A 26455-nucleotide genomic window follows, 5' to 3' on the forward strand; every position below is an offset into this window, starting at 1 on the left:
TGTTTGGTGCATAGAATCAAACACCAATTAGGACCTGTCCCCCCACCTTGAGGCAGAGACAGGCTCCGCTCTCGTCACCTTGTGACCCCAAATTACAGGCTGCGGTTCAATAAGATGGCTCACATCTGCTAGACGCCTCCCATCTCTCATAGGGAGATTGTTTAAGTCCCACTGCGGATGAAAATAAATATTATGACATGCAGCAGAAGTGGGAGTAAGTCACATACATGCAAGCTGAAGCTCGTAGCTAAATTTGCTGTAGCTAGCAGCTGCAGAATGGTTCAGGCTTCGACAATGCTTCTTGATGAGCTGATCATTTGAATCAGGTGTGCTGGAGGGGAGAGACATCGAAAATAGGCTGGATTAGTGTTCTTGATGACCGGACTTGGACGCAGCAAAGCTTTTTGGGACTGTCTCCGCTGTTCAGCTATTGGAAAAACTTTGAAAAATCTGTTTTTATGTTTCGCTGAGTCTTAAAATGCAAACAGCAATGCTTGTTTAGTTTGAAGGTTATTTATTATTACAGATTTGTTGTTGTGAGTTTATATTTTCCAAAGAAGTTATATTCGTAGCATATATATTTTAAGATGACTGTGGTGTGGCTCAGATTCATTTCCATGTTGTTATTCAGTCTGCCACCTGGTGGCAGCTGTGTAATACACGATTTATAAGTGAAAGCTTTTACTCAGCCAATCAATCAATCAATCCTTTGACGTTCTTCTGACAATTTACGATAGACATGATAGTACAAAAGTACTATCGTCCAGCTCTATTGGTGTGAATGGTGTGCAACAAAAATACACAGAATATCATAATGAGTATAAAAAAAGATTAATTAAAAACAAACTTGCTTTGAATAAAACAACACCTCTGTTGTATTTTACATTGTCTCTCACAGCTGGGCCCTAACATCAAAGAGCTTTTCCGCCTGATTGAGGACTTTGTGGATGTCATTGGTCTGAGAATGAAAGACTTCCAGGATATGTACGAAGTGACTGATAACATGGGTAAGCCTTGACAATTATTTATGTGCATTGCCAATATTGAAAGATGATCCACTAGTGATTAATTCTTTAAATTTCAATCTGAAGTTCCACAAGACTTGAGTAATCAAGCAGCATACGATGGTCACAACCTCTTTGCAAGTAGTACATTTGCCGCTGTCATGCTCCTATCTGCAGAAACAATGAATGCTCACTACCAGATAGACAGTGGTGGCGTCTGCTGCAAAAGCTAATTCACAAACTCACACAAGAATGCCAAAGAGTTATCAGATCATGGGGACAAACACAAAATGGCCCAAATGTGGAAACCAGTATGCACACTCCACCATCGACAACTACAGACATTGAAACTGTGGCAAGAATATATGGACTGTTTCACTATGACAATAGTTCTATTTATTTATTGATATCACAATTGAATCACTGTTCTGCATTACAGATAAAATATGAATGGGCGGCGGGGGGTGCAAAAGTCACCATATGTTGGACCTGGTGGGGCCCTTACCTCGTACACGAGCTTATCCATGCCTCTACCTTTCTGTCTATCTACAAACCCCAATTCCAATTAAATTGAGATGTTGCATAAAATCTGAATTTAATGATTTGCAAATTTTTGACAACCTATATTCAATTGAATACACAACAAAGACAAGATATTTACTGCTTTGCAAGCACCTCCTTTTGAAATTGATACTTGTAACGTAATGTAAAAAATACACTGGGACAGTGGCAACAAAAGAAAAAAAAAAAAAAAAAACCTTCAACAACTGCGTGAGCAAATTGTCCAACAGCATAATAATAATAATAATAATAATAATGTCACAGCAATGTCACCTGTTGCAGGAATAAAATTCAAACCGAGTGTAGATATGCAAAACACAACAAAAAAGATGTCCTTCATCAGTTTTAACATTGAATATCTCGTCTTTGTAGTGCATTCAGCTGCCTTTCTGTCTGTCTGTCTTTTTATTTCCCCATTCATTCTTTACTGATCTGTTGTTTTAAAGAGACAAATTGAATCCAGGGTATTATTAGGTAATTTGTTAAAAATGTCATCTCTGCTACAGTTTTAAGCATCCACAAGCGCCCAGTGCTGAGTAACGCAGACATCAGCTTCCCGATGAAAGGCTGGAGGGGCATGGTGGATTGGGCCCGCAACTCCGAGGACAGAGTCATCATCCCAAAACACATCCTGCTAACAGGCAAGTTGTGTTGAGCGCTACACTACACCAGCTGCATTATATGTAGGCTGATTGATTGATTGGTAATTGAGACCAAGTTCCTCAAAAATTATTGCTGCACCTAAGGAAACTTAGACTTAATATGTCAATAATGGCAAAAGCTGGGATGAAAAAAAAAGCATCCACCCATCCCACTATCTGTACCGCTTCTCCTCACAAGGTTGGCGGGGGGTACTGGAGCCTATCCCGGCCGTCTTCGGGCAGTAGGCGGCGTGCACCCTGAACTGGTTGCCAGCCAATCGCAGGGCACACATAGATGAACAACCATCCTCTCTCACACTCATACCTAGGGGCAATTTGGAGTGTGCAATCAACCTGCCATGCATGTTTTTAGAATGTTTTGGATATGTCCAGAGGAAAAATATATTGTGAGTGTATTTGTCGAAGGGTGATAGGATAGATTGATAGATGTAGTGATGGAAAACATAAGGCGAGTTAGGGGTGGGGGGAGGAGAGAGAGTGAGCGAGAGAGAGAGAGAGAGAGAGAGAGATGTTAATGGCATAGAACTACAGCACATGTGAACATTAATTTGAGGGTAGCGATAGCGAAGACCTTGGCGTATCCTTTGAGTTCTTCTAGCTGTCAAGGCACATAGCAGCTTAACTAACAGATAACCTGAGTCAGCCTTCACTATAAGCTTGAGCAAAATGGTCGTGAGAGGTGGGTGTGTTTCCTCATCCTATACACAGGTTTCTAAATTTTTAGCATTATCTTAATCAAATAAAAAATAAAAATAAGTCAAACTTATTTCGGCATTCTACCATGCACTCTACAATATTAATGCTGGAAGTATGAAATAGTGCTTGTATAGGATACATTTCCATCACACATATACTTTTTATAATTTCACTGCAGCTTGTCCTCAGGGATTGGTACTTGGTCCTCTCCTGTTCACCCTCTCCATCCTACACTTTGTTCGGATTATCCATTGCCTTGGCCTCGACTTCCACAGTTACTCCGATGGCATCCAAATCTACTTATCTGCCGAATCCATTGACCATCAGGCCCATTCCACTCTCTCAAACTGCTTTCATGCTCTCATGGATGCAGAGTAATTTTCTCAAATTTAACGTTACCAAATCGGATCATAATAGACCGACCTCACTAACCCTAAACTTTCACCTCTCTTTTGATTAGTCCACCCTCTCACCCTCAGAACTCCGCCGGAACCTTTGAGTTCTCATGGACAACAATATCATCTCCCAACACATTAATGGAGGTGCGAAAACAGTTTAATTTAGCCTTAATTGCTGTGACGGCATCCTATACGGCATTAAATTCAAAACCCGTGACCACTCACCTCAGACCTCACGCATATATGTGTACGTGTGTGTGAGTGTGTTCTTTATATTTCAATTCAAGTTTAATTAATGTACAAGTTTACTATTAGATGACAGTGACCCTTACTAAATGAGTACATATAACTTTTCTCTAAGATTTCAATTAAGATAACTGAATGTTACTCTCGAGATTTCAAGTACGATTAAATGGGCTTTTTTGTTTGTAGCGCTTATCTAACTTAAGATACTCATAGCTTTATTACTGTCTACTCATTCATCTACTGATGAGGCAGCATCAGGATGTACTGTATTTTGCTCAAGTACTCTTGGTCAGGATCAATTCCACAACCTTTGGATTGGGAGACAACCACTCTTCCACCTGAAACGGGCTGCACTTAATTTCTGAATGACTGCAATCTAGTTTGCCCTTGGACCTCCACTTGTCTAACTTAAGCGATAGTCGGATTAAATTGGACAGTCGGTTTCCAGACTGAATCAGGTTTGTTGCAGGTTGGACACATCTAAAACAGGCAGGATAGCGGGCCTCGAGGACCGGAACTGGGCCTGCCTGGACTAGAAGTTTTATTGCAAAACTACCTGGTTACTTTGGCTGATACCTTAAAAAAGCATTGAGTACCGATAATAACAATAATAATTAGAAATTACAAAAACAGAAAAACAAACTGCATATAAACTTAGGTTGCCTCACGACATTGAAAGAGCAATGTTATTCTTTAATTTAAAGTAGTACATTTGTTAGTGAAATAATTCTTTCGGTGTTTGTAGTTTGGGTTTCAGAGCGTTTCCATATAATGAAACAAAGACTCATTGAATAAATTAATTAAATTCATTTTTCATTTGAATAGTCCCAATTCGGAGTGACAACGTTATCATTTTCAGTCTAAGAAAAAAAAAAGTTATCCTTCTCTTCGAGAATGCAGGGCCGACATGGGTTATTTAAACGAATGGAAATCTCATCCTAAAAACATGAAGAATAAGCTATGTCTTCTCAGTGTTCTTAAATGACAATTATGTTCCATGAAGCCCATTATTACCACCTACTGGTCATTATTCCAAATGACAACATTGACTTTCTGAGTAAGTTGATTGAAACAGTACCCTTTCTCTAAGCTCGTGCCACATTCATGTTTACAACAATATGAGGTTAAGTCAAGTCAAATTGTTTCTTTACAATAATGTTCTATGGACCCCCACTAGTTTAAACAAGATATTTTGATTAATACTAGATTTGTGGAATATGAATGAAACAGCCAAATTCAATTTTTTTACCCATCTCAGGAGGCGGCCATTATGCCATTTGCCCGAAGTGCCTGAGCCCTTTGGCATTGTGATGTCTTGTATATGATGGACAAACAATTGGGCCCTTGCGGCAGAAGCCAGAGGGCGACAATCTTATGTTACACTGTTACTAGCAGTGCATTTTTGTTTTTCGCTGAAAACATTGCTGTCAGTGTGTGTTATACGCAAGGATTCCTGCATGGGCTAATGAGAGCCTTCCAAAGAACAAACTTCACTGTTTGCATTGACCATTCAGAGTGTGTTATCTCTGTATTGTGAGTCGTGTCTAAACAGAGGTTAGGTATACATTCCACAGTGATTTATTTTCCTGATGCCCTTTGCTTTGCATTTAATTGTTCGTGGTTCTGACAACATAATGCAGAGGAGGAATGCACTAGGAGATAGATCTTAAAAGAAAAATTTTTTAATCAGATTCCTACATATAAATTGTGCTTGTAGTCGTTCTCCCAGGCTTATTGGTACAACCGTATGCCATACATTGTTGAGAGAGAAAATAACGTGAAAACACCGCGGAGTAATCAATTTATTCAAATTAGGCGCGCTAAGGGAATGTCAACACAAGATGGCTGCTGGTGCCTTCACTTCTCCCTATGGCGAGTAAGCGGCATTGTTAGTCCATCATAGACTGAATAAGTCAGTGCCTGAGACTGATAAACCCGGGTGGATTTTACTGCTTAATTTATATAACACAATATTAATCAGAATGCCATGTTTGGACTCATGGATTCACATATTATTGCAAATAAAATATGCTTTGACCTCTAATAAATTCCTGTGTGTGAAGGTGGTGCTGACTGTGACATCCTCTGTTCCATGTAGGGAAAAAAAAAAACATCATTCAATGATGTATGCATCCTCAGTATGTTTGGCTATGTTGATAACTGTTTCAGCCTTCACTGATATTGGTGTGATCATCCTGGGCTGCAGCTGTCTTAAATATATCCCAGTCTGTATGCATGAAAGTATTCTGCAGAGCTGATGCTGCTCCTTTTGGCCATACCCTGATGGTTTTTTTTTTGTTTTTATTTTTTTATAAATCTCAAACCTATTTGGCATCGCCAGTTGCTTGTGTGTTGGTATTAAAATAAATTAGGTGGTCTGTATGGCCGAGGTGGGGGTGGTGTTTCATTTTGTATGACACTGGGATGTTTGTACAAAGCAGATCTCCCCTGGTTATGCACATATTTCTTTCCCCACCAACTGGTTTTGATAAACCAGAATATGACACACCAGACAAAAATAAATAAATAAAAATAAGAAGTGAAGTGAGTGTAAAAGCCAAGATCTGGCTGAGTCATAGCCTGTCATGAAGTCCAAAGTGGCCAGTTCCGAAATGAAGCTGATCTTCACTGACTGTTCCTACACTGTGACTATTTTTTTCACATTCTAATAGACACCCCCAATTTATGGAAATAATTGTGCATTTTACAGAGCAACAAAGTCAGAGTAAAAATTAAGCTTTCCGTGCACTGTTCAAGCAAACCAACCTCATTTTAAAGAAATTATTTGAATCACTGATTTATGTTACCTTCAGGCAAGCTTTTCTTTTGTTGGACACAGACAATCTGGCTTATATGCGTTTCAGATACGCCAGACTAAATTTAGGTGAATAGAAACATAAAACATAATCTTTCCACACATACATGCACGACTCACTTGGTTCACCCCGGATGGCCACGAAAGCTCAGCTGTTGCCTGGGAGCTACGTTCTCTGCCTGCAGCCTGGCATAGTATGAAGCTGCCATACAGCGTCCTAGAAGAGAGGAGCTGGATGTTTTCAGATGGCTCAGCAGATGGGAGTTGTTTTTCACCCTTGACACATCAGCGGGAAATAAGTGTTCTTCTTGCCTGAGGCCTCTCCGTACCTGTGCCACATTTGATCCTTCCCTTCTGTCTGTCTGTCCATCTATCTAACAGGGGTGTTTGAGTTAAAAAAAAAAAAAAGAAACACAGTTCAATTAAGTATCTCTGTTTTGTGCTCACGGTTTTCGGTTTGGTCTGTATACACTCTCAGAAAAATTAATTATGCCTTGTATTCTTAGGTTAAAAATTAAAGTATATTTTGTAAATCATTATGAATTACTTTTACTGTTCTTACATTATGATTTATATTATTTTTTGTTCTATCTGTGCTAATGGCATAAAACGGAAGGCAGAACAAATAAATGCGTATCTACCTGTTGCCAACTTGTTATTCATATGTCATAATAATAATAATAATAAGTAATGGCTCCTTGCCAATTTATCAGCCTTGTGTTCAACTTTACAAGCACAGACTAAGTACATTTGGGGCTAAATTGAAACAACATCATATTTCATATCCAGAGATAGAAGAGTGATAGTTTATTGTCATTATTATTAATGTGTCTATCTGATGATACACGGATGAGCTCAGCTCATGTATAACGTAACTTCTTCGTGTTTTGGACTTGCACACATTTCTCATCTTTTTGGCCCTAAACACAAATACAGTGGATTTAAAATGAAACAAAATGTGCTTCACCTGCAGATACTGCGCTATAATTTATTCCATTATATGTACCAGAGATCTTGTGTTAAAGATATGAAAAGTTTGTTGTGGTGGTTTACCATGGAGACGCTGGCATCAATCCATCTTAAGTTGCCAAGTCGGCAGGATGCGCCCGGCTGCAATATGATTGGCTGGCACGTTGCTGGAAGGGTATTGTGAAACGACTGTGTCTGTTCTAAAAACTTGAGTGTGAATCATGAAGTGCCGCTGTAACCATCTTGGCTTAGCACTCTGGAGAGAAAAAAAACAGGGTTGTTTCAATGTCACAAATGTTTACCAAATGTGTGCCAGACGTTCGCCAAGCATTTTTGTCATTTTTCTTGTTGCAAGGACTTTTCTAACATGCTCAACACAAGAAAAGTACAGGCAAACGTCCGATGACCATTTAGCGATCATTTGCCTCCATTTCCTGCCTTCAAAAACACTCACAACTGACGTGAACATGCATTTTTGTACTTTTGCCAACAGTCTGAAATGTTCGGCCCTCAGTGGGTTAAGGGACTGTAAGTTTATGGTTAGTTTCCATTTTCAGAAGCAAGAGGATATTCAGCTGAATGAGGATGCCACTCGCGCCCATGGTCTGATATATATCTTTAGCAGAAAGAAGTGACTAAAGTGTATCTGTGACCAGTAACGGCTGGACTGTAAGATAACTCGATACTATTTTGGGTTATACAACCAAGCTCATATATAAGCTTTGTAGATAGACAATACAGTATGGTGCAATATCCATGCAAGGCCACCAGACATTGAGAAAAGCCTCAGATCCAATAAACCTAAAAAGAAGAAATGATATGGTCCTATTGTGCAGAGATAGGGCATTTCATCCCTGGGATGGAACGGTCGGTCTGTCCTTCCTGGACGGACGCCCATTTTTGGGATGAAGGAGGTAGAATGAGATTTTTTTTTTTTTTAAATAAGGACAAACAAAGCAAGGGTAGGAGTGGGTATCCTTCCGTCCCTTGAAGTACCGCGTGATTAGAATTAAAAGCTTTGCACTTGGAGCAGAAAGAACTCTTGTAAGGTATTCTTTCTCTTTCTCTCTGTCTCTGTCTCTCTTTTCCGTGCATGTGCACAAGCACAGCTGTGAAGAAGCAACTGAGAGCCACAGTAAGCATTTGAAGTTCGGTTTAAAAGTTTAAAGTTCAATAAATGATTCTGATTCTAAATACAACCATCTCCACAGTGTGACCCGGATTCGAGCTCATCTGTGAATTTGTCTTGTGTGACAACGAGTTCCGGTAAATGCGCTCCCAGCATGCTTTGCAGCACTAAGGGGTGTAAATAGGATTTTAAATGATTGTTTCATTATTTGCGAGTATGCTATTTAGTTTGCTGTTGTGTAATCATTTTAGTAAAGATGTGACACCATGACTGTGGATGACGTGTTGACAAATGACATATACCTCGTCATAAAATGAATGAAACCCTCTGCAAGATTGGTCTGATGCTTGCAGCAATTAGAGATTCACTGCCTCTTGAGTGCAATGATATAGATAATACTCCATTTAATAACGTGGAAACAGGCGGCTATTCGTCGGAAGCAACTAAGATGAGTACAAATCTTTTTCTAGAGCTAAATTTAGCTACTCTTGTCATGCACAAACACTTTGGGGGGTTGGGGATGGAGGGCTAAAAGCAAGCAGCGCTTTAAAAGGATGAAGACAGACGGTGACGTAGGGAAATTATTTTCATGAATAAGGACAAAATTGTAAGGACATAAAGGCGCCCAAGGTCGCGGACGAAGGGCGTGAGAGGGACTGGCAAATTAGGATAAAGTGCCTATCTATGCTATTATGAGCCTGTCAGCTCATGAGTTTTCCAGCTTTTTTTTTTTTAATTTTTAATTTCAACTATCAGAATACTCTCAAATTACATTGATCTTGGGAACATGAATGAAATGAATATGTGTCCAAGCGAATCTATCTAAAGCAACATTTATAGTTGACTAGTCATGTAGGTCACTTCCATTCTAAAGAGCTGGAGGAATTGAAGCAGCATGGATGACCTGCATTTTCCTCAAACAAAGGCCACTGTTCAAACAAAGGCCACTGTTCAAAGACTGCAATATTGAGATTCTAAATTCTGACCCTGGCTGATTTTTCTCCTGATCTCTCTTTATCTCTCAGATCCAGATGACTCCTCGACATTTGTAACAGGTATCATTCTGTACAGAAACTTGGGAAGTGTTCTCAATTTGCAAAGGTAAGACCCTTGAATAATAAACTGAATGGAAGTGTATGCATATAATCAATGTTGAGTTGGATTTGTTATTTTAAAGTAGATCAAATGTAATTTTTTTCCCACACAACAATGTCAACTAGAACAAAGAGCACTACCTCAGGAGCAGACCTGTGACAAAGCTCAACAATTAACAGGGTCTTGAAAAGTATTGTGGCACGCCGTGCTTTTAATTGTGTACCAATGTCCTGTTTCAAGGTGTAAAATGGAATGAATCGATGGGAAGTGTTGCAATGTTCCATTTATGTCATTAATGTTGCATAACTTAGTCCTTCTCGACCCATTTGTCACCTTCGACGATTTGCCAAAATACAAAAAACTGCAATTACGTAACATAACATATAACCTCTCATCTGTTTTTTTTTTTTGGGGGCGGGGGGGAATGACAACAATTTAAAATGAAATGTGATTTTGAGGGAGAGGCAATACAAACAACACAGCCCAACACTTACCTGCAAATAGCAACCTTAGAGATTCCCAGGATTGGCCTGAGTGCCCAGTTCCAATAAAATAAGAAATATGATTGTTTTTCCTATTTACTTATATATATATATACATTTCAAGTGCCATATCTGATATGGGCATGTTAACATTCGCTGAAGAAAAGGACTTATTAACAAACCATCCTCATGTCAGTAAACAATAATCAATAAAATCATAAAAATAAATCTTATTACCTGGCTTGGCCCCAACCTTGATTTCACTGAGGCTGTCATTAGCAATTCTTTTTTTGCCTGTTCAAAGAATGACACAACTTTAATGTACCACATTGTTCAATGGTCTATGCTTGCCCTTTATGGCAAATATTACAGCTCGTGTTTTCTTTTTTCTTTTTTAATTACAGTGTGATTTGGACAGTTGTGGTTTTATACATTACCATTCAACATAACTGTCCATATATGCTGCAGTCCCTTTGGTACCTACCCAATAAATAATGGGATTTGTTTAAAAAAAAAAAGTGCACAGGTTGACAGCCCCATCTCCATCTGTTTAAGTCATTACATTTGCATACAATATGTTCAAGTATTTCCGATATGAAGTCTCCACTTTTTTTTGCTGTAGAACCTATTATGATCTGGTAGAAACATACAGAATTGGGGAAATTAAACCTTGAATCTTCTCAGTCCTCCCATGTTTGTTCGGAGTCTTTGAACTGCTTTCATCTTCCACTGTTCCTTTTCACACTGCCATTTCATTTCATTCTTATCTTCTTTCACTTTTGCATTTGATTTGCCCCTCCAGCTAAATGAGATGAGTTTGAGGCAAGAGACTAGATGACATGAAAGATTAAAGTGACTGATTGTGTTTTGGACTGGTGAAAGGGTGATTGTGCTTAAAGCATACACTGATGATGTGAAGAATCAAAAAGGGGGAGCGAGATTTGAACGTGTTTGGCTGTCCGGAAGCATTCGGCATTCCACCCCCATTAGCAATTCATTTCCTTGTGATTGTCTCTTTCGTTGTGATTGATAGATCCTATGAAAAACAGGAATCACAAATAGGGTGCAGGGTGTAAAATAAAATGGGCTAAAATGCTATGAAGCTATCGGAAAACAATCTGCTAAGCTTCTCATGCAAGAAACAAAAGAATCAAGAAATTGGATTGCTTTACCTGGAAAATAGATGCGGAAGATATACATTCAGTGTACATTCATACCAACAACTAGCTGTATTCAATTCTCTTTTATACACTATGCAATACAATTATTTATTCATTATGGTGGCGTACAGTTGCCCTGATTTTAATCCTCTAATTTAGCTACACGAGAGAGGCAAAATCTAAAACCTCTCAGTGTGATTAGGTCAATTCCATACAAACTGCAACTGTAAGAAATGTGTGGGAGAATGCAGTGTTTTTATGTTTTAATTAGGATTTGGTGCACAAATGGTTGACACCTACAAATTCCGCAAAGCATTAATGCACATGTAATGCGCAGTTGTTGTTTTTTTTTTTTGTCTGACCTCATGGTTTTCACGTAAGTTTGAAAACAAATGGGCCGTTAAATTTGCTACAGAAAAATCATCCAGGAGCTATTTTAAGAACAGGGGCGACTCTTGTGGTCCTTGGGGACTAAATGGTGCCGGTGGGCACCACATTGGTGGCCCCTATTGCCTTGTAGGTTCAGCGAATGAGTGAAAAACATTTTGTGGTGGAAGAGGCTAAATATCGCCATAGTGAAATTCTTTTTTTTTTTCTTTTTCTTCCTCTTTTCTCCCTTTAGAAACGGCACCGTGCTCAACTCCAAGATTGTATCAGTCACCATTAAACCAACTCCTGTTTCCCTTTCTGCTCCAGTTACAGTTGAATTCTCTCACTTGTACAACGTGAGTGTCAAATCAATGTTTCAGAGGAGCAAACCAACAGACTGGTCAATGACTTTTTCTATCAATTTTACAATTGTTTCATCCAATAGGGAACCACGAACCAGACATGTATATCCTGGGATGAAAATGAGAGGTAAGTTAAGTTTTAATATTTATTTGAACTAGCCAAGCTTTTAGGCTACATAAAAATGTTAATACCTTGCAATCTTCCTTATAAGATGCACATGTGAGCAAATTGCGCAGAGCCAATGTATGCAGCGCATAAAATAAATTCCAACTTCCGCTGTATATATACATTTTTTTTCCTCATACAAATAAATTGAAGAGTTTATTTGGCACATGTGCTTGGCGAAGTGGGAAAGAAAAATGCAACAAAATAAACGATTTGAAGAAAAGATGAACACCCATGTTGTATAATCATTGTGATGGAGTTGCTTCGTCAATAATGATTGGGCACGATAAGGCGACGGTGAAACTGGCGAGCGCCACCCACACTCATTATATCCTTCATTTCCACACCAGTTTAATCTACAAATAGGACACCACACCATTCCCTCTTGCCTTACATCACAGTTTCAGTAGCGAGACAGAGGGCACAAACTCAGTTGTTTTACCACAGTTTGAAGCACCACTGACAAGACGCTGGAGGCAACACGGAGACCACTCTATTCAGGAACTCAAACATAGGCGTAGATTACAAGCCCATTAAATGAGGGTCTTTCACACATTTTAGAACTCAGTAACTAAGAAATGTTTGTGATTTATTGAGTAGCATATTTTTCTGAGTGGACAATGTGGGACCACTTTTTATCATTTGCATTGACAATCATGCTTAAAATGACCTGTTTGGTTGGCAACGTCTGCCTCAAAGTTCAGAGGTGCAGGCTTCCTGTGTGGAGTTTGCACGTTCTCCCCGTGCCTGCGTGGATTTCCTCCGGGTACTCCGGTTTCCGTCCACATTCGAAAAAAATGCATGGTAGGTTAATTGAACTCTCCAAATTGTCCCTAAGTGTGATTGGTTTGGAGGCCATATCTGACTGGGCGAATAATTAGCAGCCATCTTATGTTGCCATTGGTACTGACGACTTTAGATGTTGTTTTTTATTTTTGCTGAAAACACTCTTATCTGTGTGTGTTTTACATCAGGATCAACTATTCAGAAAATACATGTATTATGAGGTTAGGTTTACTTTTTGCAGCAAATTTTGTCCGGATTAGCTTTGCTTTAATTTCATTGTTTGTAGTTCTGACAACATGATGCAGACAAATCTTGGAGTAGCGCTCACAGCGATATCGACGGGAAATTTATACTTGCATTCTTACTGATGACATGGGCATGTAGCATGTCTCCCATACTTACTGGTACAATCTTATCTCACACAATGAGAGAGCAAAATCAATGTATTCAAGCTAAGCACTTTTAGCGAGTGGCAACATGAGACTTCTCTTGTCGCTACGCCGAGTAAGTGGCATTGTTAGTCCGTTCACATATACGCCCATGGATGTAGCTCAGCATGGTCCAAGGAATGCTCAGGGAGTTTGTGTGAATACTCAGACACTTGGAAAATTAGAACATTGGTACCTTGTGTGTATTGAGTCAGTATATTCTTAATATGTTTATGCTCAGGAAGTTTCCAATGTATTATATATATATATATATATATATGCGCTGTGTATTGTGTTGTGTGCATTACACCAAACAAAGAACCAGATCACAATCATGCATTGTTGCAGGAAATTGTGAAAGGGTGCACAACAGGTTTGTGTGTGTCATTTTGGAGGTATGTATTAAATGAATAATGACTCGTTAACATATCCATCCATCCATCATCTATACCGCTTCTCCTCACCCGGGTCACGGGGGGTGCTGGAGCCTATCCCAGCTATCTTCGGGCAGTAGGCGGGGGACACCCTGAACTGGTTGCCAGCCAATTGCAGGGCACACAAAGACGAACAACCATCCGCGCTCACACTCATACCTAGGCGCAATTTAGAGTGTTCAAACGGCCTGCCATGCATGTTTTTGGTATGTGGGAGGAAACCGGAGTACCCGGAGGAAACCCACGCAGGCACGGGGAGAACATGCAAACTCCACACAGGATGGCCGGTGCCAGGATTGAACCCACGCCCGATATATATTTTCCCATTTGAAAACGGTGGTCTGCGGTGTGAGAGCTTATTTTAACCTACTTGTAACTTGCTTTAAGTGAAGCTGTCGCTTTAAAAAAAGTTGAAAACAATCTACTACTGTACTTAATAGACCAATGAACTCCACCTTGATAAATCACACGTTTACATTGATCTGCGTATCACATGGCTGTAAAACGGCTTTTCTAATTCATCTAATGGCGCATGTAAACGGCAGGTCGGGATAGATCATGTCACATGTAAACAGATGACCAGACATCTTCAATCAGAATTATTCTGTAATAGCAAAAAAAGGCTCCAGGTTAGCACAGCTATCATTACAATTATTTCACTGATTTCAAGGCAGCACTGTATGCCTCCAGAAAACCTTTTATTTTTCAATTAGAGCACAGTGGGGAGCTGCAAAGTAAATATTCACATTTCCACAAATGTATTCTGTGTTACTGCAAAATACATTAACAATTAATACAGACATTGGGCTCTACATATTTGTAGACAGCGCAGCCGTGCAAAAACTGGTGCATCCAGAATTTTGTGCTGACGCGAGACTTGATGCGCTTCCTTGAAAAATTGATTCATCTCTCTGCCCATGCTTGGTGTTCCTTTGAGATGCTCTTGGCACACCTGACAATTTGGTGGCATAAAGTTCACTCAGCCCCCTGGAACCACATCTAATTCTAGTTGCAGGTAGTGTAATGTGATTTTGCTAAACTTGATGGAGGTGTAGGCAGACAGATTCTGAGCTCCGTGGACTTTGTGGTGGATGTCAACATATTTCATTCATAAAAATAAAGTTAGGGTGCGTCGTACCCCATGAATTGCTGCAGAAATCAATCAATTTAACACCTTATTATTATTATTACTGTTATCATCTTTATTATATATTGTTAAAACTAATCCTATCCCTTTTTTTAAATGATCCACGCTGCACCGGCTTGTACTGATCTGTGCCAATACCAAAATTTAGTTGAGCCAACCTCTGAGCAGATTTACACCATGCCTTGCTCCAGACTTACACTTGGCATGAAAATAGAGCACATTGTGTTAACTGTGGAACTAACACCAGCAATTGTGTGGAAGCATGGAGCAGAAGTTTGCAATTAACATGAAATGGTGAAGAATATATTTATATATATTTTTTTTAAATCAACAAATTCACCGCTTGCATAGGCGAGTAGATGGAAAAGTTTACTTGTACTGTCTTGAATTTTAGGGGCAAAATGCTACAATTTAGGGGTTGTCTGGAGCCCTACATCATCTCTGTTGAATTTGGAAGATAGTTCAATGTTTTTATCTTGATTGGATACATACTGCTGCATATTCTTCTGAAATGTTAACATGTTGTCCATCTGGATTGCAAACACATTTAGAAACTTTATTAGGACCATATTTTCTCACAGTAAATTACAACCTCATAGGATGAGATTTTGCAAATACAAGCATCTGCTTGGCCTATTGTATTTCCTTGTTGAATTTTCTAGATGTGCAATAAGTGTCAAGCTAAAATGAAAATAAAATTCTGTGTGATTTTACTGCTTCTGATCCTGCATGGCTAAGCAAATTAAGTTCAAGTTAAAATCATTTTTATAAAAGGCTTTTGCCTAATTACAAGATTTGGAACATATCAATTATGTCATTATCGTTTAGCATCTCACCAAGATGTAATGGGATTCTTTACAGACCAATCACCCACAATCTTGGATTGATATGAAATATAATAAACTGTATACATTGAGTTGTGCTAAATTATACGTTACATGCAAACGCCATGTCCTTGGCAAGGGTAAATAGAAATTGATTTAGAAACTTAAAGTGAAGATGCTGAAATGAAAACGTAACCCTAGACTTAATATAGACTATCAGGGTTAAAAGACTATTCTTTAAACAATAAGTTGGCTATAGCCTATATTTTTATATGTAATTATATATATATATATATATATATATATATATATATATATATATTAGTATTTGTACTCATTGTAACATTTAAATAATTCCGTTGTAATTATTTGTCTAAATGTTTTTATCAATTAAAAGCGCGCAATATTTTTGCACTTTTTCTTGTTTCGTTGTGTTTTTTCAAATAAATGTATCCACGCAGAAACCTGCAGCGCGCCGCCCCAGAGCCTCCTCATCACCGCATTCACGTCTCTTGCTGCGCCTTAGATTGCAAATAACCGAGATAAAGTGGATTAAGTAGCGGGTGTACAGCTGTGGGCTTCTGACTGCTTTCTTTCCCTTTTGCCATCTCGACTTTTACTGCATCGTCTTCTTTTGTGTGCGTGTCGATGCAGCTCCTCTCTGCTTGGATCCTGGTCGGCTCGGGGCTGCAAAACCGTGCTCGTCGATGCACTCAGAACCAAATGCCTGTGTGACAGACTGTCCACCTTCGCCATTTTAGCACGACTTCATCCCGAAATGGTAAGTGTCAACCTCCCTTGATTTCGTCAAAAGAACGAGTAGCGGACACTGTGTCTTTTAGTGTGGTGTAATGTCCACGCACCAGCCCTTTTTTTTTTTTTTAAACCCAGGGCGTCATTGTCATTACATTATCAACAGATCCTCCCCCTCTCCCTGTCTTTGTCACTATCTCTCTGCCTCGCCAAGCCAAAGCAATGCTGCTGCTGCAAAAAGAGAAAGAATTAACAAGCTTGTCGACCATAATTAGCTATCATTTATGTCACCAGTTTAAGGATGCGAATGTGTTTGGGCCAGGAGGAAGGGCCGTGTATTGTACGGTTTGCAGTATTAGATGGTTTTACTTTGCAATATTTGAATCAAATTAGTGTCCACATCCCACGTTCACGTGAGTCTATAATATTTGGCAAGTCCCCCTGCAGAATTAATGAAAATAATTCAAGAACTAAAATAGTTAATTCAATTGTGGTTAGTCTTAGAGCTACATATGCAACAATACAATTTCTTCACAATGTGGCTGCAGCTGGGCACAGCCAAGCAACTAATGTGTCATCATAAGATAAGATGTCCTTTATTAGTCCCACAATGGGGAAATAAGGTCTCAGAAATCAGAATCTGACGCAAACATACCACCATTCTCATTGGGAAAGGGCACACTGGTTCTCTGTGAAGTCTGTTCATTTATTGCTATTAGTTATTATTAGACTGTAAATTGCTTTAAAAGCATTTGTTCGCTGGTTACCGTGGTAACGGCTTGCTTTCCCATAAAGAAGTACATTGAAGGCATGGTGCTGTTTAGACCTTGGCCTGCACAACCCAAATGGAAGGCTATGTTCGGTTAAATGAACAGGGCAGAAGCTAGGATTGGGCGATATGACTCAAAAGTATCACATTATAAATATTTCATTCATTTTGGCTATTATTGAGATTTTATTTCTTTACTATTCATCATAAGGTCATGGAAAATGCACAATATTCAGGTAATTCTATTTTAACACAATATTTAACTTTAAATAATCAACACAACTCGGAAAAAGTCAAAGAAACTGGTCAATATACAGATTAAATAAACGCCTTTTTAAACATAAATGTCTGTGGTTGACAATATGGCTGAAAAATGTTTCACGATGCAAGTATTTAATATTTTCATGTTACCCATTTAAAAAAATCAATTAACTTTTTTATGTACATTGTAAAGTAGGGTAATGTGCAAAATTGGTCCTCTAGCAATGTGTGGTAAATGCTTAATGCTAGTTACATTAACATTCATTCAATGTTCAATGCAATTATAAGTGTAGTGACCTAATACATTCTTGGAGTGCACCCGTTACGGTTGACATTACCATGGGACTATTTTATCTTTAGCGGGCTCATTATCAAAGGCATTTTCTAAAATCAAGCTCATGTCTATCGTGATACATATTGTCATTGAATTATCGCCCAAGCCTAGCCGAAACATTTATCTATATGCCCCCTTGTGTCGAGGATGGCCACCATTTTTAATCATGATGATGCGATTTATTAGTCGAATGTCTATGTATTTTTTTTCCCCAGCTAACATTGTATGAATATTATGAACTTTAAACAGACAAGGTCATTTATACTATGCGTACAAAAGTAAATATTTTATTATTCTTAAAATACAATAATATTTTTTTGTAACCTATGCTCCATTATTTTCTGAAAATTCACCTATTTGCTGTTTTTCTTCTCTTTTCTGATATTTTAAGATGCTCCATGCCAAAGTTCTATAGGAAGATAGAAGTATTTTATTAAATGATAAACATAAACCGGCTGTCTGATGATTTGATTTCTAAAAAAACAATTATGCATCTCCCTGCAGGGAGGGCTCTGTCATAACTTCTTTCGCCTCCTGCGCCAAACTTACATCCGCCCGACATACAAACAAACACACAAAATAAGCTTGTCTCTCTGCTGTCAATTCAACATAGTCCATCGGTATTATGATGCTGAAAAATCCCAGCAAAATCCTGTCTAAAACGAGAGTAGGACTAATTTTCTATTACATAGGGTTTAAAATACTAAAATATGACACTTAACTGTTACCTAATAGAAAAGTTAATAAACTTAGCTGTTTTGAAGATCATAGTTTGTTTTCTTAAAGGAGTCTCCCTGGTGGCACAAGATATAATCATTGAATATTGTTGCAAGACTGCATTTGCATTGAGCAGATTGTTGGAAAGTCCTGTTGTAAGCGAGGTCATTAAAGGTCCCGTGACATGAGACTTGAAGCGACGACGACAATCATCCTCTGATATCCGAATACTGTATCAATACACATTTTTGCAAAATTATGCCTTGTTGTAGAATTACACGCTCCATCAGGGAGGTCTACTGTTAGCCTATCAGAGACTTACTTGAGGAGGGTAACTTGGAGTTCCAGAGGGAGTTGGTTGATCCAGAGATAAGTTAAAGATAATACTGCGAATCCAAAATTGCTGATGCAGTCATCAGTAACACACGTCTTGGGAGTTGTTTGGTTGCGTTCGATGCATAAATAAACTCCAACCACTAGCCTTACTGTGGCTGGAAGGAGAAAACGGATTTTTGTTGTCCTTTCTACACTCTGGTACAGAGAAGATCCAAATGGCTACGTGGGGGTGACTGTGTGGAGTCAAAGTTTTTTTGGACTCTTCAAACGTACTCGGAAATATGTTCCAGCATACTAGCGTAAGTTTTTAAACTTTATTTAGAAACAGAAATTGTACTATAACAACAGCCAGGGGGTGTTTGAACGTAATTGTAGGCTAAATGCTACAAAGGTAGTAGTTTTCCCATAATGCCGCGGGGAATAAATTTGCAAATGTAAACCCCTTGTCATTGTGGGAAACAATGCCGAATGGAAAACATAACCAATATGTTACAAAGTTAAGGAAGATAACATTGTTTATGTGTTTTTTTGGTGTTATCATTATTGTCTGCAATGCATTTTATTCCCATAGTGCCACAGAGTATTTACTTCCGCATGCGCATAACCCGTGGCATTGTAGGGAAAAATAACATAAGCCACATAAGACATGCACTGCAGACATAATAAAACCACAGAATTACGCATCGACAATGTTTATTTACTTAATTTTTAAAGTATTGCTTAATAATTAAATATTTACATTCAATTCTTTTTTCCCCTATAGTCCTGCTCTACCTGCGCAGTTTGTCGGTGAAGGCGGAGTTTGCGCTGAGTTTGTAGGCGTCTAAAACCCAAAAATGTGAAGTTGGTGACGTTTAAAACCAATCTCCTATAACAGCCCCTTTGATAAAAATGTTTGAGCTATGTTGATGCAAACAGCCTTCGGCAACAAAAGCATGGGTCATTTTTTCTCACAACTTTGGGGACTTAGTCAGGCAGAGGAATATGGAGATTTATGACGAAGACCTCAACAAAAAGAGACAAAAAGAGAACATCATATCAGGCCTCTTCGGAAAGTCAAATCTCCTTACCTTTATGTCACCTCATTGAGTTAAAGATAGGTGAAAATGTGATTGGTTCAAATGAATTTGACTCGACTTTTCCAAAGTAACTCCATCGCACGACAGCGAGTATTCCTGACTTATAAGTCTCGATCTTGCGGACTTTACATGCAAAATATTAACTTATTAAAATGAAAAAGATACAGACACACATTGTTGTTTTTGTGAAGAATCAGTGATGATGTTTTTTACTGAATTTGAAATTGCCTATTCTCTAATAAATAATGGAAAGGTGTTTCCAGACAATCCACTTGTGGAAAAAATGTTTTTTTTTGTTTTTTTTTAATGTCTCCTTTCTTAAAGGTTGGCAAAGAGTAATCTTTGCTAAAGGTGTCTTAAAGGTTGCATCCCGGCACCGTTCCCAGGCATTTGTAGAATTCAAATGATCCTATCCTCCAAGTACTTCCGGCTCATCTCATTCGGCTAGGACAGGAAAGAACATTTCCTCGGCGAAAACCAGAATCGAAGAGGCCCATAGAGTGTACTTTGGAGTGATCGGATTATTATTTAAGTACGTCTGGTCTTACCAAAAGTTTGATACATGCTCTTTGAGTGCGTGATGTTAGTGTCTTGTACTCCGTATATTATTTTCAAATAATATTAAGACTTCCCCCTCATTTTTGTGAACACTTGGGCCTACTATGCTGCTGTATTTAATATTGGTCATGATGGTGGTACTTGGAAATGTTGCTCTTATTTTTGGTGGGACTGTGTGAAAAGTTTGGATTAAAATAGTATTATGATTTTTTTTTTTTACTTTGGCGTTTCTGAATGCAGTCATTCCTTGAGTATTGATTGCCTCCAACTTTGTAAACTAGCTGCTTTGGTCAAGGATGATGGGAATGCAAACTCTTCTTTTCTTCCTGCTGTTGATGCCTCCCCCTGTAATCATTTTTTTTAGATATCCACGAGCCCCATGCCAATTATCTGCTGTGAATTTCTTGCTCGTTTTTAAATGGCCCAGCCAGTATGTCTGTAACTAGCCTCCTACGGCCCCAGAATAATAAACACCTCACTCTTTTTCTCACTTGCACTTTCGATCTTTTTTACCCCTCAGTCATTTTTTTCCCTCTGATGCCGCATTACATTTCCACTTCCCATCTTTACAGCATGCATAACCTATTACTCTCTTGCTGTTATTTCTCATGCCTATTTTGCTCAGCCTAAATTTGCTGCAGGCATTTAGATTAAAAAAAAGAAATAAAGGAAATGAAAATATGCACTAAATTTTAAGGGAACATCCTTGGAACCTCCGCGTAGCACAGCTAGAATTGTGTGTGAGTGTTAAATGGATGATATTGATTCTTTGCCAATTTGGAATATGGCAGGGCAAATATGGCCCCACAGTTTTTTTTTAGTTTTTATATTTGTTAATCTACAATGAAGTTGAATAAATTTAGTTGTTACGACAATAGATTTGTCTACTTGTACACTGAAAAAAAAAACAGGCTCAATTTTCTCAATTTTATTTGGTCAGGTGGTTGCACAAAATAAAATTACCTGGATCCTGATACATAACTTAAAAATGTATCTGGATTATTTTATTTCATGCAACTACTTCATTCTTTGGACAAATGATACAACAGTACTCTATATAATTAGCGTCCTATATGCATACGTAAGTTAAACTAAGAGTAGTAAAGTGTATTCAATAATTATTTTTCAAAGCAATAATTCTGTCTATTATTGACTAGAAGTAGTATGTCAAAACTTTGTTACCCGTGATTTAAACAACTGCAAGGTAGTCATGTGACACACGCGAGTAGCGCATTTGGCACACCAACTTAGTATGCTTCTCAATATTTAAACCTGTTGTGCAGTGGCATCAGATATGATTGAAGACTCTGAAATAGATACAACTAAGACTTTATTCTCAAAGAGGAAGGGACATCACCAGCAGAGCACTGTGGCAGTATGGACTTTTGTGCATTAAAAAAAGATGCTGCTCAGTTCGCATGCTATGTTTCTTCACACCACAAAATTGTTCCAGTTAGAGCTCTTCCATCGCAATGTACTGTCCATGATAATGCTGGCATATTTTTTTCATCTCATGGGATCATCATCTGCAGAAGGTGCCAAGGGGATCATGTGTATTGGGAGTTTGGTGGTGGCCAAAGGCACCTTGGCAACTGATGCCTGCCTATAGATGTTGGCTCTAGGAATGTAGAATGTCATCTCTCAGGCAGGGAAAAAGCCCAAGATGGTGTTTGAGGCTGAAAATTTCCAACTTGATAAATCTGGCTCACCTCAACACACAACTTGCTCTGATACAAGTTCTCCTGAGAGGGGATGGACACTCTTCCACTCTTCTCCAGAGTTGCCCCCAGTTAAAGGCAACAAGCAGGTGAACTTGAAGCCCCCCAACGCGGTGCCTGTACATTGGGGTTAATAGACTTAGGTCCTTACCATGGATCATCAATAATGAACACAATGTTCAAACAACGGTATCCTTATGTGCACTTGGCACCAGGTCACCCTAGGTCATTTTTTTTGATAATCGAATGAACGGCTGGATGGGCAATATTAAATTGCTATACAGTATCGCGATGTGGAGAATTAAATGACGTGATACTTGTGCCTTGGACGTTATGAGCCCAAACATGAGAGAAATAGGGAGCAAAGGCAGCATATCAGTAAAAGGCAGGAATACAAACCCACTTTACTACCAAGTAAAAATCTTGTGGCGTACAGAAAAGCAAAACGCGGCGACTCTCTGCTGGTGATGAAGTCTCAAAAGCAAACATCACTGAAGTGCTCCATATAAAAAGAACAAATAGAAACTAAATAACTCATGTTATATATTGCTGCACTTCCACAATAACAGGGGACACGCAATTGAATGTAGACCAATATATATTGTATTTTTATTTACACAGATGGGTGACAACCACACTACCCGCAACTCCATCTGCTTTGCAGCAGAAGTCAAACGGGAACACCACTAGGACAAGCTTTGTGTAGCGCTAAGCCTGCTTACCTTTCAAACCATCACATTCTTAATAATACGACCTTAAAAAACTATTAAAATGTGTAGAAAAACTGGCCAATATTTAATTGAAAAATATTACGGCTGTTCATTTTTGCCCAGTCTCGTCATCATTGTTGAGACATGCACACTAACCTTAACTGAGGCAAGGGTGGCCTGCACTTTTCTAGAGGTCCTCTTGAAACTATTGACAAAATATCCTTGATCAGAAGCGCAGGGAGAGGAAAGCCTTCTCTCTCACGGGCATTTGTTGCTGGGTACAGGCTAGATTCCTGGAATAAGTACAAAATGGTGTGCCTATCAATTTTGTCCATTGGGGATGTGGAGGATACATTATTGGAATTCTGATAACAAATACAGTTTAGATGTGTCAGTTTGATCTGATATATTACAAAATCCGGTTTACAAAAACAGCTTCATTGGTCATGAACAAGCTGCCCATCTTTTTGAGCGATCAACATTCCTTTGATGGCACAGTGAGAGTCCCATGCAAAGACTCAGGGTTCACCAAAATTGTTGTCGGCCTGCTCCCAAAACATTTGTTATCTGGACTTTTCCACTAGATGAAGAATACTGCTTTGGATGCAAGTGTTCCCTTAAGGAGGATTAGCAAGCCTTGGCTACCATCTTGTTAGATTAGGTCACCTATAATTAGATAGGTGACTTGAATGAGGCCGTTGAGTCACTGTGGCCTTTCGCCTTGCTTGGCCTTCCTTATCCATGGCACTCTTGGCAGACGTACTAGGCAGACACGCCCCATCCATCGCACCCCCAGCCCCATTTGTTGGCAACCAAGACAAGATATTAGTCAAAAACATTTTGGACAAATTAGACATTTTTTAACATCTTACAGAGTAAGGCTCCATGGGCGTGTCTCGAGCTTGGTTGTTCGTCTATGTGTGCCCTCCGATTGGCTGGCGACCATTTCAGGGTGTACCCCGTCTACTGCCCGATGATAGCTGGGATAGGCTCCTGCACACCCTGTGACCCTTGTGAGGAGAAGCGGTACAGATAATGGATGATTGGCTCGCTGTATCTAAAAAATTGAATCTATGTATTCCTTCGTCAAAAGCTGCCGAACGCCAGCGTCCGAACATTTATTTTTATTTTTCATTTTTTTTATCCAAATAATCGGAATGCTATTTATTTATATATCAATAATGTTATATTGTAGGTTTTATTATAATTACTATATTAAAATATTTTGTGGACATAGTTCATGGTTTGAAAAAATAATATTCACATGATAAAAAATTTTGGAAGGTGTTTCAATTACTCATTCATTTTATTGCACCTTCAGGACCAAGCTTTGGCACAAATAGGATGGTTATCTGTATATTCATTGGTGATTTTCATATAATCAGTAGTGACTCAAATAACTGTTTTTCATGCTGTGCAAGACCTCTATCATGAGAACAAGTAAAAAAAAAACTCTCTCAACAGACATGTTTCCAGTCCACTGCACTCATAATGTTTTTCTCCCCCATTTACTTTTAGAGAAGGAACTCACTGCAGTGCAGATTAATCAGAAGGATTTAATTAACTTGGCCCCAACACACACATCAAACTACCAGACAAGACAGGCTATAAACTCAGCCAATTATCTCTTGCAAGAGCTAAGGGTTGATGTCCTGGAGTAGGCTGGATAGGGTGTAGGGTTAAAAAAAAAAATCACACTTGGAAGATGTTTACTTTTACCAAAGATGTCCAGCAGTTTCAAAATGAGAGCTGTGTAAGATGCCCGTGATCCTCTCAGTGACCTCTTTAATTTCCTCACACTCAGATTTGCACACGACTGGAGGGGGCATTTTGGACACACTGGGAGAAATAAAATACCAATAAAATCAAATGTTAAGATGTGAGGTATATTTCACGGTTTGAGACTTAGAATTACATTGTACATTGTTTTTATTCAAGAACAGCTGTTGACAACCAATGTTTAATTCCATCTGACTTTAATACCATGTGTTTTATTTTACATGTAAATGTAGCTAAACATTATTTTGGAAAACACAAGACAAATACATAATTCTGACCTACGCAATGCCCTCAAAAATATATTTAAACCAACAGAATTCTAAGAACAAAAAGTATGAACTGTTTGGAATTACTAATTGGAATTAGTTGGCGGGCGTGGCAAATGCTCTCAACGCTCATGTCTTGAACAAGCAATGAAATAGTACAAAAAGAGTACCATAGACGATAGCTATTAGCACAACGGTGATTAACATAAGCGCTACTTAGCTATTATGGATACTGTACACACTGCTGCGGCTCACCAAAAACACGAGAAAGACTTGTACTGAATTGTTTTTCAAAAGCCATTTGGGTGTGAATGGTTAGTGGTGGTCGGAGGGGCCGTAGGCGCACACTGGCAGCCCCGGGGCAGCTGTGGCTATACAACATAGTTTACCGCCACCAGAGCGTGAGAGCATGAATAATGCATCCATTGTGTGTGCTTTGGGTGTCCGGTTGTCCAGAAAAGGAATATACGAATCTGATGCATTATTATCATTATTCACAAATCACCATGTTTCCAATTTGTTTGTTTTCATTGTGACTGCTGGAGTCGATGGAAATGGGAGAACATTACCCTTCTGACCTGGTCATAATTTGAATTTCTTCATTGTGAAATAAATATTGCCATTAAATATCATTTTGCAATGTTTTTGCAGAAGATGTAGTAAGCATCTTCAAAATATATACAAGAGCTGTTGTCTATCCTTAAGTGTTCTGTTGAGTAGGTACCGATTTAAAGTGATTTTTGTAGATTATCAAATTATCATGGAGTTTTTTTTAAATAGATTCCCTCTTTTTTTTTTTTTCTTTTTAGCACATTTCATCTAGCCATACTCAACATTGGTGTCATATTTCCACATTGTTTGCCAGTAATGCTGGGTAAAATTCAGACGTGGTAGGCTGTCAGTGATTGGCTCCAGCTCTTCTGCAACCCTTGTGAGGATAACCGGATCAGATAATGGATGGATGGTTTTACCATAGACTACTGAATAGCAAGAGTGATAATTTTTTTTCAGATTTGCAGCTGAGCAAACAATTCTTAATCAAAGGACTTTGTGGAGAGCTTTGTTGTGGAAGTTATGATTTATGATACTTCTTGAAAATAGCCAAATCAAAACTGGTGTGCTTTTATTTTACAGGGCTGTTTTAATCAACACCACGAATGTGTTGAAACTGATTGGACTCTCGGTTGGCTGACTCCTGACTCCGATTAGGTCTTGGAGTGGTTGTTAGCTGAGGGATTCACATGCTTTTTTCCCTCCTGTGCTTTGAATGTATTCAAAGTAAAAACAGGAAAACATAATTGTTTGTGTGGAATTAGCTTATGCGGATTTTGTCTATTTTTGTAACTTGGAAACATCACATAGATCACATAGATTTTATGGTCAATACATGCAGAAATCTAGGTAATTCCAAGGGATGCATTTGTGATGCAGACTGCATCGGT

General features: G+C 38.7%; 1 protein-coding gene across 6 annotated transcripts in view; it reads left to right on the forward strand.

Moving 5' to 3' along the window:
* Nucleotides 1–26455, forward strand: part of adgrb1a (adhesion G protein-coupled receptor B1a) — a 125899-nt gene that overhangs the window by 55839 nt on the left and 43605 nt on the right. For all 6 annotated transcript variants that reach the window (XM_088306230.1, XM_088306228.1, XM_088306234.1 and 3 more), the window contains 6 exons: nucleotides 899–1007; nucleotides 2072–2206; nucleotides 9506–9581; nucleotides 11840–11942; nucleotides 12032–12075; nucleotides 16388–16514. In XM_088306230.1, the coding sequence (XP_088162356.1) occupies nucleotides 899–1007; nucleotides 2072–2206; nucleotides 9506–9581; nucleotides 11840–11942; nucleotides 12032–12075; nucleotides 16388–16514 (594 nt within the window). The remainder of the gene's footprint in view (nucleotides 1–898; nucleotides 1008–2071; nucleotides 2207–9505; nucleotides 9582–11839; nucleotides 11943–12031; nucleotides 12076–16387; nucleotides 16515–26455) is intronic.

The sequence above is a fragment of the Idiotropiscis lumnitzeri genome, chromosome 10 (genome assembly GCF_059441095.1).
Source record: "Idiotropiscis lumnitzeri isolate Australia: NSW breed Sydney's pygmy pipehorse chromosome 10, RoL_Ilum_1.0, whole genome shotgun sequence".
Classification (NCBI taxonomy): domain Eukaryota; kingdom Metazoa; phylum Chordata; class Actinopteri; order Syngnathiformes; family Syngnathidae; genus Idiotropiscis; species Idiotropiscis lumnitzeri.